The 14,445-nt window shown below is 52.4% G+C and overlaps 1 protein-coding gene across 1 annotated transcript; it reads left to right on the top strand.

Moving 5' to 3' along the window:
• Positions 1–9,449: 9,449 nt before the first annotated feature.
• ZG16 (zymogen granule protein 16) lies at positions 9,450–10,976 on the top strand. Its single transcript, XM_075563858.1, has 3 exons — positions 9,450–9,504; positions 9,718–9,850; positions 10,661–10,976. Exons 1-3 carry the CDS (start codon positions 9,450–9,452, stop codon positions 10,974–10,976), a joined length of 504 nt encoding a protein of 167 aa, XP_075419973.1.
• The last annotated feature ends 3,469 nt before the right edge of the window (positions 10,977–14,445 follow it).

Raw genomic sequence — 14,445 nt, 5'->3', positions numbered from 1 at the left:
TTTCTCCCCCCACCTTCCCCTTCCCCTCCTGGTATCACTACTCTCATTATTGGTCCTGAGGGGCTTATCTGTCCTGGATTCCCTGTGTCTCCAACTCTGATTTGTACGTGGGTACATCCTCTGGTCTAGTTGGATTTGTAAGGTAGAATTGGGGTCATGATAGTGGGGTTGGGGGAAGGAAGCATTAAAGAACTAGAGGAAAGTTGTATGTTTCATCAGTGCTATACTGCACCCTGACTGGCTCGTCTCCTCCTCACAGCCCTTCTCTAAGGGGATGTCCAGTTGCCTACAGATGGGCTTTGGCTCTCTACTCTGCGCTCCCCTCATTCACAAAGATATGATTTTGTTGTTGTTGTTCTTTGATGCCTGATCCTATCAACACCTCATGATCACACAGGCTACTGTGCTTCTTCCATGTGAGCTTTATTGCTTCTGAGCTAGATGGCCACTTGTTTACCTTCAAACCTTTAAGACCCCAGACACTACATCTTTCGATAGCTGGGCACCATCAGCTCTCTTCACCACATTTACTTATGCACCTGCTTTGTCTTCAGCAATCGTGTCAGGAAGGTGAGCATCATGGAATGCCAGTTTAATAGAACAAAGTGTTCTTGCATTGAGGGAGTACTTGAGTGGAGGCCCAATGTCCATCTGCTACCTTAATACTAAACCTATAAATATATTCACATAGATCTATTTCCCCATCATCAGATATAAATATATTTACATATGTACATGTCTGTATTTAGACCTCTATAAATGCCCTTTGCCTCCTAGTTCTTTCCTCTATTTTCTTTTACTTTCCTCTTGTCCTACCATTATGTTCAGCCTTCATTTGGGTTTCAGTAATTCCTCTCGGTTACATTGTCCTTGATCACGCCCTACCAGGCCTCCTACAACCTTCTAGACATTGCTTTTGGATCACTTGTTGTTCCCTTGTCCCTGGGTTTGTTAACACCACTACCTTTCCCCTCCCCTCCCCCTCTACAATGTTCCCCTGGAACCATCGGTCATGTTGTTTTCTCCTCCAGATTGTTTATCCTGTCTTTCTTATCTAAATAGACTTACAGTGACAATCATATGCACAAAAAACAAGACAGGCCAAAACAAAGCAACAAAACAAAACAACAACAATAATAACAACAAAAAAACAATGACAAGAAAAGACTATATAGTTCAAGGTCTGCTTGTTGATCTTTAGGAGTGTTTTCCAGTTGAGTCTGATGGGGTGCCATGTCCTGGCCCCACAGTCTGTATTTGGTGTTCTCTGGGGACTTCATTGCTGTTCTGTTGCACGTCCTTAGTGTTTGCCTCGGTGCGATGGAGTCATATCAGGCACAATTCCCACACTGTGTCTCCAGTGTTGTTCCCTGTAGGGCTGTGGGTCAGTGAGGGACGCTGTGTTTCCTAGTGGGACCAGCCCTATGGTCCTCTGTGTGCATTGGCTGCTCTGAGCAGGGATATCGTCCTGAAGGCTTGGTGGGCCAGGATGTGCTCCACTCTCTCTTCCTCCTCCTGCATTTGCTCCCATGTACTCTGATCAGACATGTCCCTCTCCCTGAGCTGCAGCTTCAGTGCTGTCCTCTGAAGTGAATTCTTCTGTGGGGAGTTGGTGGGGGTGGGGGAGTCCACATAGTTGGGATTGGGGCCGGGCCCTCAGACCTCACTACTGGCTCCCTGCTTCATGACGGCATGTTGCATTCACGTCTTGGAGCACCAGGTTGAAGTCTGATCCCTCTTTCCCTGTGGAGATAGAAACAACACCCTCCCCTGGGGGTGGGGGGTGTGAGTGGCTGGCCCTTGTCTTGATCATGCTAGACTCTTCTTGGCCATGCACACTCCTCCTTCTCAGCCATGACGTCCTCTCTACCTCACCTCTCCACCACTAGCCTCTCCACTGCTAACTGCCCCAGCTGATGGCCAGTGTAACAGCTTGCTCAGGCTTCTTCGTGACTTTCCCAGCCATCTGCCATCTGCCATCCCCACTGAGTCTGTCATAGGGCCCTTGCTGGGCTCCTGACAGTCTTCGGTGTTATGGTCCTTGTGTTCTGTTCCCTCTCTCTTCTCCTTCCTCTAAGAGCTGGTGTGAGGCTGCCTGCTTCCATAAGCGCATTCTTGGTCACAACAAACAGAGCAATTCCCTCAGTGGACTGCAAATCACTGGATTTGCATGGGAAACCAGCCCGTCCCTGCAGGATGCAGAAAATATAGGCAAATCACAGGGCAAGCTGCCTCCCAAAGCTGAACCCAAAGTGACGCTGTCTAATCGTTTCCTGCTGGAGTGGGACATGTCAATCCAGCCGGGCAAAGGCCACAAGCTCCCTGGAGTGGAGACTAGAGGCAAAGGCTGAGGAGCAGGAGACTGTGGTCTGATTCGCCAAAGAACAAAAGCAGGAGATGACATAAAAGAATTTATTTCTTCACACCATGTAAATGACACTTGAGCAGAAAAGGAAATTAAAATCAGGCTCACATATGAGTCTATGATTTCAGTTTTCCAAACTCGATGGCAGTGAGTTTGCTTTGCGTTTACTAAAAGCCAGGCGTGTGTTGGGTGGGTTGTTGGTACAGTGTGAAAGACATTTGCTAGACTTATATCCAATTTACAGAATCTTTGTAGGTTAGGTACCAGGTCAGGGCTGGAGACAAGCTTTAAATCCGGAGCTCATTCACCTACCCTGTCTGTCGAGCCCATGAATTCTCAGTGATTATCAGTGTTCCACTCCAAAAAGTGATTAATAATGTACCTGCACCTGACCTCAGTCTGCTGTGTTGACAGTAGTGGGGCATTCTGGCCGAGTTCCACAGGCCCCACCTTGGAGCCAGCGCTCCGCTCTGTGTATCGAGGGATGAAGGAGATGTCCTTGTCAACAGATAAATTACCATGCAGGCTCATTAGGACCATAACCAAGTCATGCTGAAGCACACTTGGAGGCCAGGGGAAAGAGTGACTAATTCTAATTGAGAGGGTGGGACTGGGAGGCAGGGACCTGGTGTGGGTAAGAAAGGATCTCGTGGTGGGCACAGGAGTGTGTGGTGTGGTGGAAGTGGTCGGGGGTGCTGTCCGAATGGTCTAGGGGGCAGAAGGCACTAGGTGGGCAGAGCAGGAGGCATTTCAGACCTATGGCCTGTGGGGGCCAAGAGAGAAGAAAAGCCACTTGTGGAGTATGGGACAAGGGGGTTGCTTTACTTATCTACAACTGCGATCACAGAGCAAACCAGGTGGATGGCTTTTCAGTTGTTTCTGCTTCGGGTTTTGTTTTTTAACTTTTGATTGTGAGTCAGGGGCCACTTTTCTGAGCAGGTGATCATTTCACATTGAACAATTCATGCAGATGTATTTTTTCCCCCATCAAGATTTTGTTTCAACTTGTATTAGTCTGGGTACTTTAGAGAAACAAATCCACAGAAACTCGTGTATAAGAGAGCATGTTATATAAAGGTTAAGACTAAGTGCACATCAACAAAACATCCCAGCCCAGTGCTGCCCAAGCCCACAAGTCCAACAGTAACCCATATGTCCGATACCAATCCACAAAGTCCTCCTCCATCTCACAAAACACATGCAATGATGCCGGCTGCAGGAGGAAAGCTGAGTCAGTGAATGTGTAAGCATCTCAGCGCTGGCAGGGGTCTCCACACGGCTGCTCCAGCACCCAGGGCTGCATTGGGGTAGGTCCATGTGGCTTCTCCTTGGGGAGGTCTTGCAGGAAGTGAGCCTTGCCAGCTGAAGCAGGGAACTGGCTAAGGCAGCTGTACCCTGGTGCGACCATCAGAGAGCAAGACACCCGAGAACTAGAAAGGCAAGGCTCACCGAGCCATTTATCCCTCTGCCCTTCAATTAACCCCACGTGTTTAATCTCCCAGCATCCATTTTGGTTCCCTCTGGTTTTCAGTGTCTTTGTTTGAGAGGGCCTCCGGGCATGTCTGCTGGGTCCACCATCTGGCTGGAAGTCCTTTTTCTTGTGGAGGTGTTGAAGCTTCCTGTGGCTTTAGAGATGGATCCCTTGTCCAGTCATCGACGAAATTGTTTTCACAGACCTGAGGTTTCTCTTTTTCTACTCTTCTGGAGAAATCTTTTGTTACACAAATGGATGGCTTTCACGAACAGAAATGTCTTCTCTCACCGTTGAGACGGCTAGAAGCTCTAAGGGGACACACCAGGCTGTCAGGCTGTTGTCCACCGGTGGCTTGCTGACTGCTGTGGTGCTGGGAGCGACAACAGCAGTATTTCAAACACCTAGAAACTGACGGTTCCGGTGGAGAGTCCGGGTTAAGAGCAGGCTGGGAGAAGGAAGAGACGATCCACTTCTGAAACGTTAGCTAGAGGAAACCTCACGAGTCGGACTGGGATGCGTCTGACACCGTGCTCGGGCCAGAGGACACTGAAACTTGACTGGGAGTGAGGCAGAGCACCGGGCTCCAGTGGTGAGCGCAGCATGGGCGTTGGGAAGGGTTTCTCTGTGTTCATTGTGGGGGAAGCTCCATTCTTTCATCTTCCCCGAGTCTAGGAGGTTCTCAGCGCAATGATCTCGGGCACTCCTGCCCCACTCTGGGCTCTCCTCGCCGGGGTAGCGAGCTCCCTCCTCCTTGCATCGTTCCCTCTTTCTGTCCTGCCTAAGAAATAAAGTGATGCGGGCAGCACTCCAGGGGGGTCTCCTTCCACTGGATCAGGGTGATACCTCTCGGCCCCTTTGGGGACCCACGGAAGGTGGATGGATCCCTGAAACGATTGGCGCGAGCTAATATTTACCAATAATCTTTAAACCAAAAAGCCCTCCCGCAGTCATTTTACAAACAAACACTCGATTGGCTTAAGTAGTAAAAATGTCAGCCTTCACCATTGTGCACCTTTTAGAACTGTCTAAACAAAACCAAACCCAAAGAACCCCCCCCACAAGCGCGTGCACGCACACACACACACACACACAACTCCCTGCCATCGAGTTGATTTCGAGTCTCAGTCAAGCTGAAGGACAAGGTAGAACTGCCCGTGTGGGTAAATTTTTTACAGGAGTAGGAAGCCCGGCCTCACTCCCTCGGAGCCAGGTGGTTTCAAACTGCTGACCCTGTAACTCACAACACCACCAGGGCGATCTCTTGCGGATCAAGCTGGCAATGGTCACTGACAAGATTAGACAGGCCTCTTAGAGGGCCGGGGGTCCACAGTAAGGGGAGAGGAGTGACTCAGAAATGGAGGCGGAAGAGGTCACACCACTCCAAACCTGTCCTCTTTGTCACTGGCTGCCTTCAATGGAGAAACGCTGGGAGCGGTGGACATTTCCCCCCATTTGCCCAACAACAAACTACATCAAAGTTAGAAGGTTCAGCAAGAGGAGAAATAAAATGTCAGAAGGAGGAGGGAAACTGTCTTCAGCTGAGAGAAGGGGGTGAATGGGGAGCTCTCAGAACCCTCTGGGGGCCGTGAGCAGGACCCTGTGTCACACGGGAAGGTTCTCACCACTGCTGCCACCACCTTCCATCCCAAGTCTGTTCAGAAGAGGAAATCCTGATAGAGATAGATAGATAGATAGGTAGATAAATAGATAGAGATGGAGATAGATAGATATAGATAGAAAGAAAAGATAGATAGATAGATAGATAGATAGATAGATAGATAGATAGATAGATAGATACAGGTATAGGTATATGTACAGGTAAGGTACAGATATATACAGGTACAGATACAGGTACAGGTATACATATACATACAGGTACAGATAGATGATCCTGTTTGCCTGCCCCAAACCCTCCTCCAAAGGCTCTCATCACTCTGAATAAGCCCCCAAGCCCCCGGCCCTGCCCCATCTGCCCCACTGGCCCAGATCACGGGCTCTCTCCCACCCTCCCTCCCTGCAGTTTCCACATGCATCGCACACATCCTACTTTGGGCCTTGGCGCCCCCTCCCGCTGCCTGCAGCCCGCTCCACCCCCATTGCTGCTGCAATCAAGTCTCTCCACCTGCTAGCCCAGAAACCTCGGGGCACTGCACCTGCCTGGGTCCTCTGCTCCGTCAGACGTCGCACACTGGACAGAGGTCGTGGTTCTCTGCGACGGTGCTGAGGAGGGGAGAGGGACCGATGCCAGCCAGGCCTAGGAGTAGAACGTTTCATGTGGCGAGAAGAAGAAGAAAAAAAAGTGACTGTGTTCGCCACAAATTAGTAAATAAGCACAGGTCCCTTGCTTATTGGGGGACCCAACACAGGGTGAGGTTTAAGGCGGCGGGCACCCGGATTAAATGTGAAACCGATCAGAGGGGAGCTGGTAAGAGGGGAGCCAGGGTCACCGCCTGGTGTCTCAGGGCCTCTCCCTTCTTCCTCTGGTTCTTCAGACACTCCGACCACAAACTCACTCACCGCCATCGAGTTGATCCTGACTCATCGCGACCCTGGATGACAGGGCAGAACTGCCCTGTGAGTTTCCGAGACTAGAACTCACTACGTCAGCCCAAACCCCGCACCAGACAGGAGCATCCCTTGTGTCTGGGGCAGTCAGAGACTTCATGCTGAGACTCCTCCCACCTGAGCCCCGACATTGCCAGCATGCTGGAGAAGGGGCTGAGGGTCCCTGCAGGGAACGCAGGGGCTAGTCTCCTGGCCATGGAGAAGCCACTGGCTTCTCCCCTAGGGGGTGGGGTGCAGGCATACACTCCGGCCCACACGGAAAGAGTCTCTCTTCTGAGGTTCTGGATCTCCCGTACCTGGAGAGGCGCAGGTCCTTCAAGGTCTTTACCTGAGACCTCTCTTTGACTTTCGCTGTTGGGGCCCAGGCTGCATAAGATGCCCCGTAAGGAATGTGAAAGACACACACACACACACACACACACACGCACACAGTTGGAGAACCCTAGAGAGAGGTGTAGAAACAAAAACAAGACAGAGGCCCAGGGGGGAAGACATGGAGAGAGGGGATCTAAAGGCAAAACTTGCAGACTTGAGAGTCAGGAAACAAGCAAGACCATCAGAGAGGGGAGGCTGTAGGGCGGAAAGGCAAACAGAGAGAGCGGGCAAAAGACACGGTCAAACAAAAGAACTGGGACAAGTCAACAGAAGTCACGTGGAGATGAGGACAGGAGGGGCCCGGGGAGCGGAGGGTGTCCGTGTGTCTACTGGGCTCTTGTCCTGCTTCCCACCCAGTTTACGGCTCCTTGGGGCAGGGCTCTCTTATCTGGGTGCCCTGGCCCCAGATGGCGAACTTGCAGAGGGCTGGATGTCTCTGAATGCCAGTTGTTAATAACAGAGTCATTTAACTGCCCCACCCTGCTCCCCATCATTTATTCGGCTTGGGAGGTTCTGCTGACTTAAAGAGTCAGAGAGGCCATTTGGGGTAAGTTTGTTCAGCAATAGGACTGGGGGGGGGGTCTATCTTAGGGGGTTCATGTTGAGGGGATCAGTCTTGGAAGAAAAACTTCAAACTCCCTGCCATCAAGTCAATGCTGACTGATCTTTAGGACAGGGTAGAACTTCCCGTGTGGTTTACTCTTTACGGGAGTAGAAAGCCCCGTCTTCTCTCAGCGCTGGATGAGAGAGGTCTAAGAAGAGAAGAAATCGATGCCATGAGCCCTGAGGTCATTTCAGGCCTTGGGGAAGGAGGCCATCCCAGGGCCGGGCTGAAGTCTCAGGAGGAGGCCACTCTTGTGACCAGCATGTGAAGTGGTTGGTGGGCCCAGGACTCCTGAGGGTCCAAAGGCCAGAACTTCCCCCCAGAGCAGGACCTACATCCACTTACCTCCTCACTTCCTTACCTGCCCATCGATCTGTCTGTTCTTGGGAGGAGGGACCTTCTGGTGCTCCGTGCCCACCTGCCTCCCCAGTTGCCCTCCTCACAGAGGAGAGATTTGAAGAGGTTCTGCCAGATGGAGGGTCCATCAGCCAAAAACCAAACTCACCGCCACCCAGTCCATGCCCACGCACAGCGTCCCTAGAGGACCGGGTGGAACTGCCCCTGTGGGTTTCCGAGACGCTCCCTCTGGATGGGAAGGGAAAGCCCCGTCTTTCTCCTGAGGACCTGGCCGGGAGTTTCAAACCAGGGACCTTGCGTCCTGTGGCCCAACGTTTCATCAGTCCGCCACCAGGCTCCTCTGAGAGTCCATAGATGAGCGGAAAAACAGAAAACATTAACCACGGGGGAAGCATGAGTGGTTTAGAAGGTTTCATAAGGACACATCAGGAGGACGCGAGAGAGCACTCCCTGGCATGTACCACGTGCTGTACAGCAAGCACCGGGCCCACGGCAGGTATAAGGAATTAGGAAGATGAAGGAGCTCGATTTCAACGATCTGGCAGGGCACTGTTTCTCCTGAGAGAGGACACATTTAGGAGGGAGGACCTTTCTAGAACCACTCAGAGGGAATGAGCTAGTTTGCAGATGCAGCCCTTTAAGCTAGTGACCTTTTCTCAAGTTTACTCCTCCTGATTTCTGAAACTTTACCCAGAAAGACCCCACCCTGTCCTGTGTAACCTTCGGAGGAGGGACCGGATAAGATGTTCTATACCCGGCCTGACGCCTGACCCTATGAAGGTGATCGTGTTTGCTCAGGAGGTGAGGTTCACACGATAAAAGCAGGGGGCGGGTTTAGACCGAATATAAGAGACCTTGGAGTTTCAAGGGAGGGGGTGACTTTGCGTCCGAGACTGCCAGGTAAGGAGTGACGGAGGTCTGGGGTGAGAGGGGAACAAGCGGGGGAAATTCCAGTCTCACTGGAAGGAGAGGTTTCCTAGATGGGAGAGACCTGCATCCATTGAGTAGGGACAAGCACCTGAGCTTGTTTTAGATGCAAAGACATCTGGACCTCAAGAGCTGCGGACACCTGGGGTACTCGGGGAAGTGGGAGCAGAGGCTTGTTCAGGGTGAAGTCCGTAGACCAGGCGCCTAGGGTCTGATGCCTTCCACTTGTCTCCATTCCTTCCGCCATCTCTCGGTCCATCCCACCCGAACTGCCCAGGCACTGATATGGGCACCGCCCCTCATCCCAGGTGGCAGAGGCACCTCTAGAAATCTCCTCCTCTTTGGATTCGAGACCTGGGATTCAGACTATGCCCCAGATGACCCACGAGCCAGACCCACCCTGTGGCCGACTTTAGGTAGATGTTGTGGCCGAGACGGCTGGCTTCAGTCAATGGCTCCCTCTCCGTGTTGTGGTAAAGGCTTCACAGCCTCTGTAGAAAAACGCCGTGTTCTGTTGAACACCAGGGAGGAATGGGGCCTGCCTCGGTTTACTCCGCACAGAAAGCGATAGCTCTTGTGGCTCGGGGGGCACCAAAGGTCACCCATGGTGTGATCTGGGAGAAAGAGGGCGAGAGGCGATTTCCTCTCGAAGGCCCAGACCGCATCCACGGGGGCTGACTCGGAGGCGCGAGATGCCGGCAGCTACCCTGGACACTGGTCAGGGCTGCCTTCGAGAAAGAGTCCCACTTTTCTTTTTCCCGTCTTCCCTCTGCAGTCCCAAGATGTTGACCTTGGCCATCTTAGCCCTTCTCTGTGCCTCAGCCTCTGCCAATGCCAGTAAGTCAGATGTCAGGAGCCCCGGCCATGGGCAGGCTGCTCCTGAACTGCCAGGGGGCAGAGTTGGTCTGGAGGGTAGGGCGGGGGGAGGGGAGGGGGGATTTGAGTGATGGGAGAAATCAGGGTGGTGTGGAGCACCTGAGTCCAGGGTGTGGGGCTGGGGGTCTGGGGGTGGAGTGGGGGTTCTTCCTCCACCGGCATTTCCCCCTCCAGTTCAGGCTCGCTCCTCTTCCTACAATGGTGAGTACGGAGGTGGTGGCGGCGAGCGGTTCTCCCACTCGGGCAACCAGCTGGACGGCCCCATCACTGCATTTCGGGTCCGCGTCAGCAAATACTACATCATAGGGTGAGCGTCCTCGGCCAGTCTGTGCTGGGGAGACCTGGGCATCTTACTCAGTTGGGGCGTCCTCAGTCACTCTGGGTCACGTCCGGTGCGCTCAGCAGGTTGCGAGGGGAGCAGGTGATGGAGGACACTCTTTTTTAGGGTGCTCGGTGCAGACCCGCCATGCGACCACCCCTTCACGAGCAGCCGGCAGGACCTGGGGTCAATGAGATAGTCATAAACTCTCTGGGGTCTGGAAGATAGCTCGTTCAGCACCCCACCCCTCATGCCCTTAACCCGCCCCAGGGTTGCCATTCCTGGGCAGCCTTATCTTCAGGCACCCTCCAGCTTTGCTTGATTCCTCTCCTAAGCCAGTCCCCTTCTGATCCACGGAGCTGGGGACTCCTGTCATATAGAGCCGCACTGGGTCTCCTTCAGATTCTGACTGGGCACACGGGCAGGGCTCCTCCCTCCACACGACGACTTCGTCTGTGTTTTTTCGGGTTATTTGAACCATTGCTTCCTTCCACGTTCAGGGGGGTGAGCGGGAGGGAGTTCGGACTTCAAATCCAAATTCTGACTCTTGGGTCGACACCGATGGCGGCTGGCGGTCTCTTGGCTGAGCCCATGGGTTGGTTGAAAAAAGAGGAGCTGACGTGCCCAGCAGGACCACGAAGGGCTCACTGCGTCCCAACGTCTTGTGGGGCTGGCAGGAGGCTTTGTCTCCTCTGTCGCCAGTTTGAAGGTCTCAGTGGGTGAGCCAAAAGGACCTGCGTTCTGATCACCTGGGTCTCAACCTCTCCCTTCCCCCGCACTCCTCTCCCCTGCCCCCAGCCTCCAGGTGCGCTATGGCAAGACATGGAGTGACTATGTCGGCGGGTCTTCCGGAGACCTGGAGGAGATCTACCTGCACCCTGGGGAATCGGTGATCCAGGTGTCTGGCAAATACAAGTACTACCTGAGGAAGCTGGTCTTCATCACAGACAAAGGTCGCTACCTGCCCTTTGGGAAAGACACGGGCATCAGCTTCAATGCTGCTCCCCTGTTCCCCAGCTCAGTGCTCCGGTACATCAGTGGCCGCGCCAGCTCCGTCATCAACGCCATTGGCCTGCATTGGGATTCCTACCCCAGTGACTGCAGCAGCTGCTGAGCCGGCTTCCCGCTGGGTGGGGGCACTAGGGTAGAGGGGTGAGAACATCCTTGCCATCTACAACCCCCCCCGCCCCCCAAACGGCTCAATAAACAAACATGGCTAAAGCTGGTGTGTATGTGGGTACCTGCAGCTGGATTCACCTCTGTCTCGGAACAGACACGTGACTCTCTTTTCCCTCTGTCGGAAGTTCATCGGGGCCAGAGAGGGAGAACACGGGAAAGAGGCGCTGGGAAAGGCTCTGGATATGTTCTCAGAGATTCTGCCTTGGCCCAACTCCTTCTCCGACCCTCACGCCGTGACCCCTTCAGACTGTTCCTCATGTGGTGGTGACACCCCCCCCCCAACCGTAGCAATATTTTCCTTGCTACTTCCTGTCATTTTGCTACTGTGATGAATTGGGTGAACCCTGTGAAAGGGCCATTCAACCCCCGCAAGAGGGTTGCGACCCACATGTTGAGAACCGCTGTCCTAGTGTTTCCCTAAACGAGAGCCTGAAGGCTGAGAGTCTCTAAACTGCTCTAGTGTCCAGGCCCTAGTGGGACGGGGGGGGGGGTGTTACTCCCCCTGCAGGGTTCCGAGACTGGCACGCCTTCCGGGAGTAGAAAGCCCTGTCTTTCTCCTGCACAGTGACTGGTGGATTTGAACGTCTGACCTTGTGGTCAGCAGCCCAGGGGTATTTATGGCCCAAATCCCAGCTCTTTCCCTCCTAAGCTTTCCCCCTGCGTATCCTCCCACGGAGAAGGCAGGTCTCTGCCCAAAGGCTGTCCCCTGACTCTCCTGTCCTCAACCCACTTGCTGTGCATGCGTGGATTTTGTTCTTAACCAGAATCCGCCTGACTCCTAAAACGTGACATAAATTTGTGCCTGAGGACTCTGCCCTCTTTCCTCACCCCAGTGCCTCCCCACCTTTACCGTAAATTCCGGTGCCCTTGTTTAGCTTAGCTCCCTCAGAGCTGCCAGTCTTTCCTGAGGAAGCTACCTCCCTCACAGCCTAGTTCTGCCGGCATCAACCTCAAAAAAGAAAAAGAAAAAAAAGGAAATTCTATGGGGGGAGGGGAATGGGCCAGGATAAAAAGTGTCTTTTTAAAAATCATTTTATTGGGGGCTCATACAACTCTAATCACAATCCATACATACATCAATTGTGTCAAGCGCATTTGTACATTCGTTGCCCTCATCATTCTCAAAACATTTGCTTTCCACTTAAGCTCCTGGCACCAGCTCCTCATTTCCCCCCTCCCTTCCCGCTCCCCCCCCCATGAACCCTTGATAATTTATAAATTATTATTTTGTCATATCTTACCCTGTCTGATGTCTCCCTTCACCCACTTTTCTATACAGTGTCTTTAAAATAGCTCTTAGGGCTCTAAATCGTAGCCCTACAATGTTCTGATAGTTGGAGGGTGGGGGGCCGCGGAAGAGGATGACTCATTTCTTGTCATGTTTCAGAGACTGACACCGTGTCATATCTTCCCGGTTAAACAAAGAAATCCGTTACACATACGTAACTTTATAAACACATATGGACATCATAGAGAGGAACGCATGACTAGCCTGTTTCTATAGCAATTCCTTAGTTTCTGCCCAACAGTGGCTCCCGTGGAATGGAATACGACATCCCTCTAATCCTTTTTGTGGTGGTGGGTGCTGAAGTGTGAGCCATAAGCCATGTAATTACACTCACATTCCCTCACTGCGTCGAGCGGTTGTCAACTCAAAGCGCCCCCCGAGGGCAGGGCAAAACTGCTCCCTGTGGGTTTCTGAGACTGTAACTCTTAACAGGAGTAGAAAGCCCATCTTTCTCTATGGAGATCATTAACCACACTCTTTTAAAGTACCCAATGCAGTGGCTTGTAGCGCATTCATAAGATTGTACCACTATCTAATCCGGGACATTCTCATAACCCTGAAAACAAACTCTGTACCCCATTCGGCAGTAACTCTCCAGCTCTCCTGCCCTCAGCCTCCGGCAGCCCCTGATCAACTTCCTGTCTCTATGGATCTACTACTTCTGACTATAGATGGAATCGTAGACTCTGTGGTCGTCTTGCCTGCCTTAATTCACTTTTCGAGAGGCCCCCAGGGTATAGCATGTGCCAGGTCTCCGATCTGTTTTATAGTTGAATCTAATTAGATCCAAAACCACTGAGTCTAACCGTGTTGACAGATCAGATGTCTGATCAGTTTCAGGAGCGTTTCCAAGCCAGTGATTCTCACGCTGCACCCAGTGGAAGGCAAGGGCACCCCAGAGACGGCCATGGCGGGAGATTCTCTCTCACTTGTTAAACTTTTCCAGGGCATTTTATTGGAAGAAGAGTTTCCCTTACTTCAAAGAAAAGGGGCGTCCGTCCGGGTAGACTGGAGAAACAAATCCATAGAGACTCATGTGGGTGTAGGAAAGAGCTTTACATACAAGCACAATTGAGTATTGAGAATATTGATAAAACATCCCAGCTCAGTCCGGATCAAGTCCTAAGTCTGATATTAGCCCATTTGTCTGATACCAGTGTATAAATTCTTCTTCAGACTCACGCAAGACATGCAATGGTACCAAATGCAGGAAGATCACAGCCCAGTGAGTGGGAAGTCTTGTGGATCCAGTGGCATTGTAAGCATCTCAGCGCTGGCAGGGCTCTCCATGTGGCTCCTCCAATTCCCAGGGCACGGGGTCTATCAGCGTAGTGCCATGTGTCTTGTCGGTGGAGGATCTCTCATGGAGTCTTGTCAGTAGAGTCTCTCAGGGAGTGAGCAGAGAGAAATGTCTTCTGCCTCCAAGGAGGAAATACGGGAGTTCCCAGAATCCTCAGGAGAAGGCCATGCCCACTTAGAGGCCTCATTGGCGATGATCTGATTGTCAGGCTAGACTCCACCCCTTCACTCTGAATCCTCAAATTGACACCAGATGAGGTAACTACCAGGAGAGGTTTTAACACCACACGTTCCTCGGACATCCCCTGGTGGGGTCAAGCTCCTGTAACCGAATGGTTTCCTTACTGTCCCAACACAGGTCTTCCCCACAGGGTCCCAGGAGAGCCCAGGGGGGAGAGCTAGCTTTCCTGGGAAGGACGCCTTCGTTTTCTCCAGCTACTGTGACCAAACCCCACAAGCAGCTCCTGGGCTTGGGCAAGCAGAAATGTATTTTCTCCCAGTTTAGCTTGTTGGGTCCCGCTGAGTCCATCCCATCTGTCAGCAACCCCGAGAACGACAGAGGCAGACACTGCCCGGGTCCATGCCGTGCTCACAGTGGCTGCTGTGTCTGAGCCCCTGGTTGCCACCTCTGTGTCCACCGTTGGCGTCTCTTCTCTCTGGATACGCTGGTCCCCCCTTCCCGGCTTGCTTCTATCTCTTGCCATCTTTCTAGAATAAAAGGTCATGCAAGCCACACCCTAGGATGACGTCCCTTACGTCAGGTTGAGCCTGGGACTTGCGTGATGGCTTGCATCTGACTTTAACCCCTTCCCGGATG

Source organism: Tenrec ecaudatus, chromosome 12 (genome assembly GCF_050624435.1).
Source record: "Tenrec ecaudatus isolate mTenEca1 chromosome 12, mTenEca1.hap1, whole genome shotgun sequence".
Classification (NCBI taxonomy): domain Eukaryota; kingdom Metazoa; phylum Chordata; class Mammalia; order Afrosoricida; family Tenrecidae; genus Tenrec; species Tenrec ecaudatus.
The sequence above is the reverse complement of the archived record's forward strand: the minus strand, read 5'-3'. Positions and strand labels throughout refer to the sequence as shown.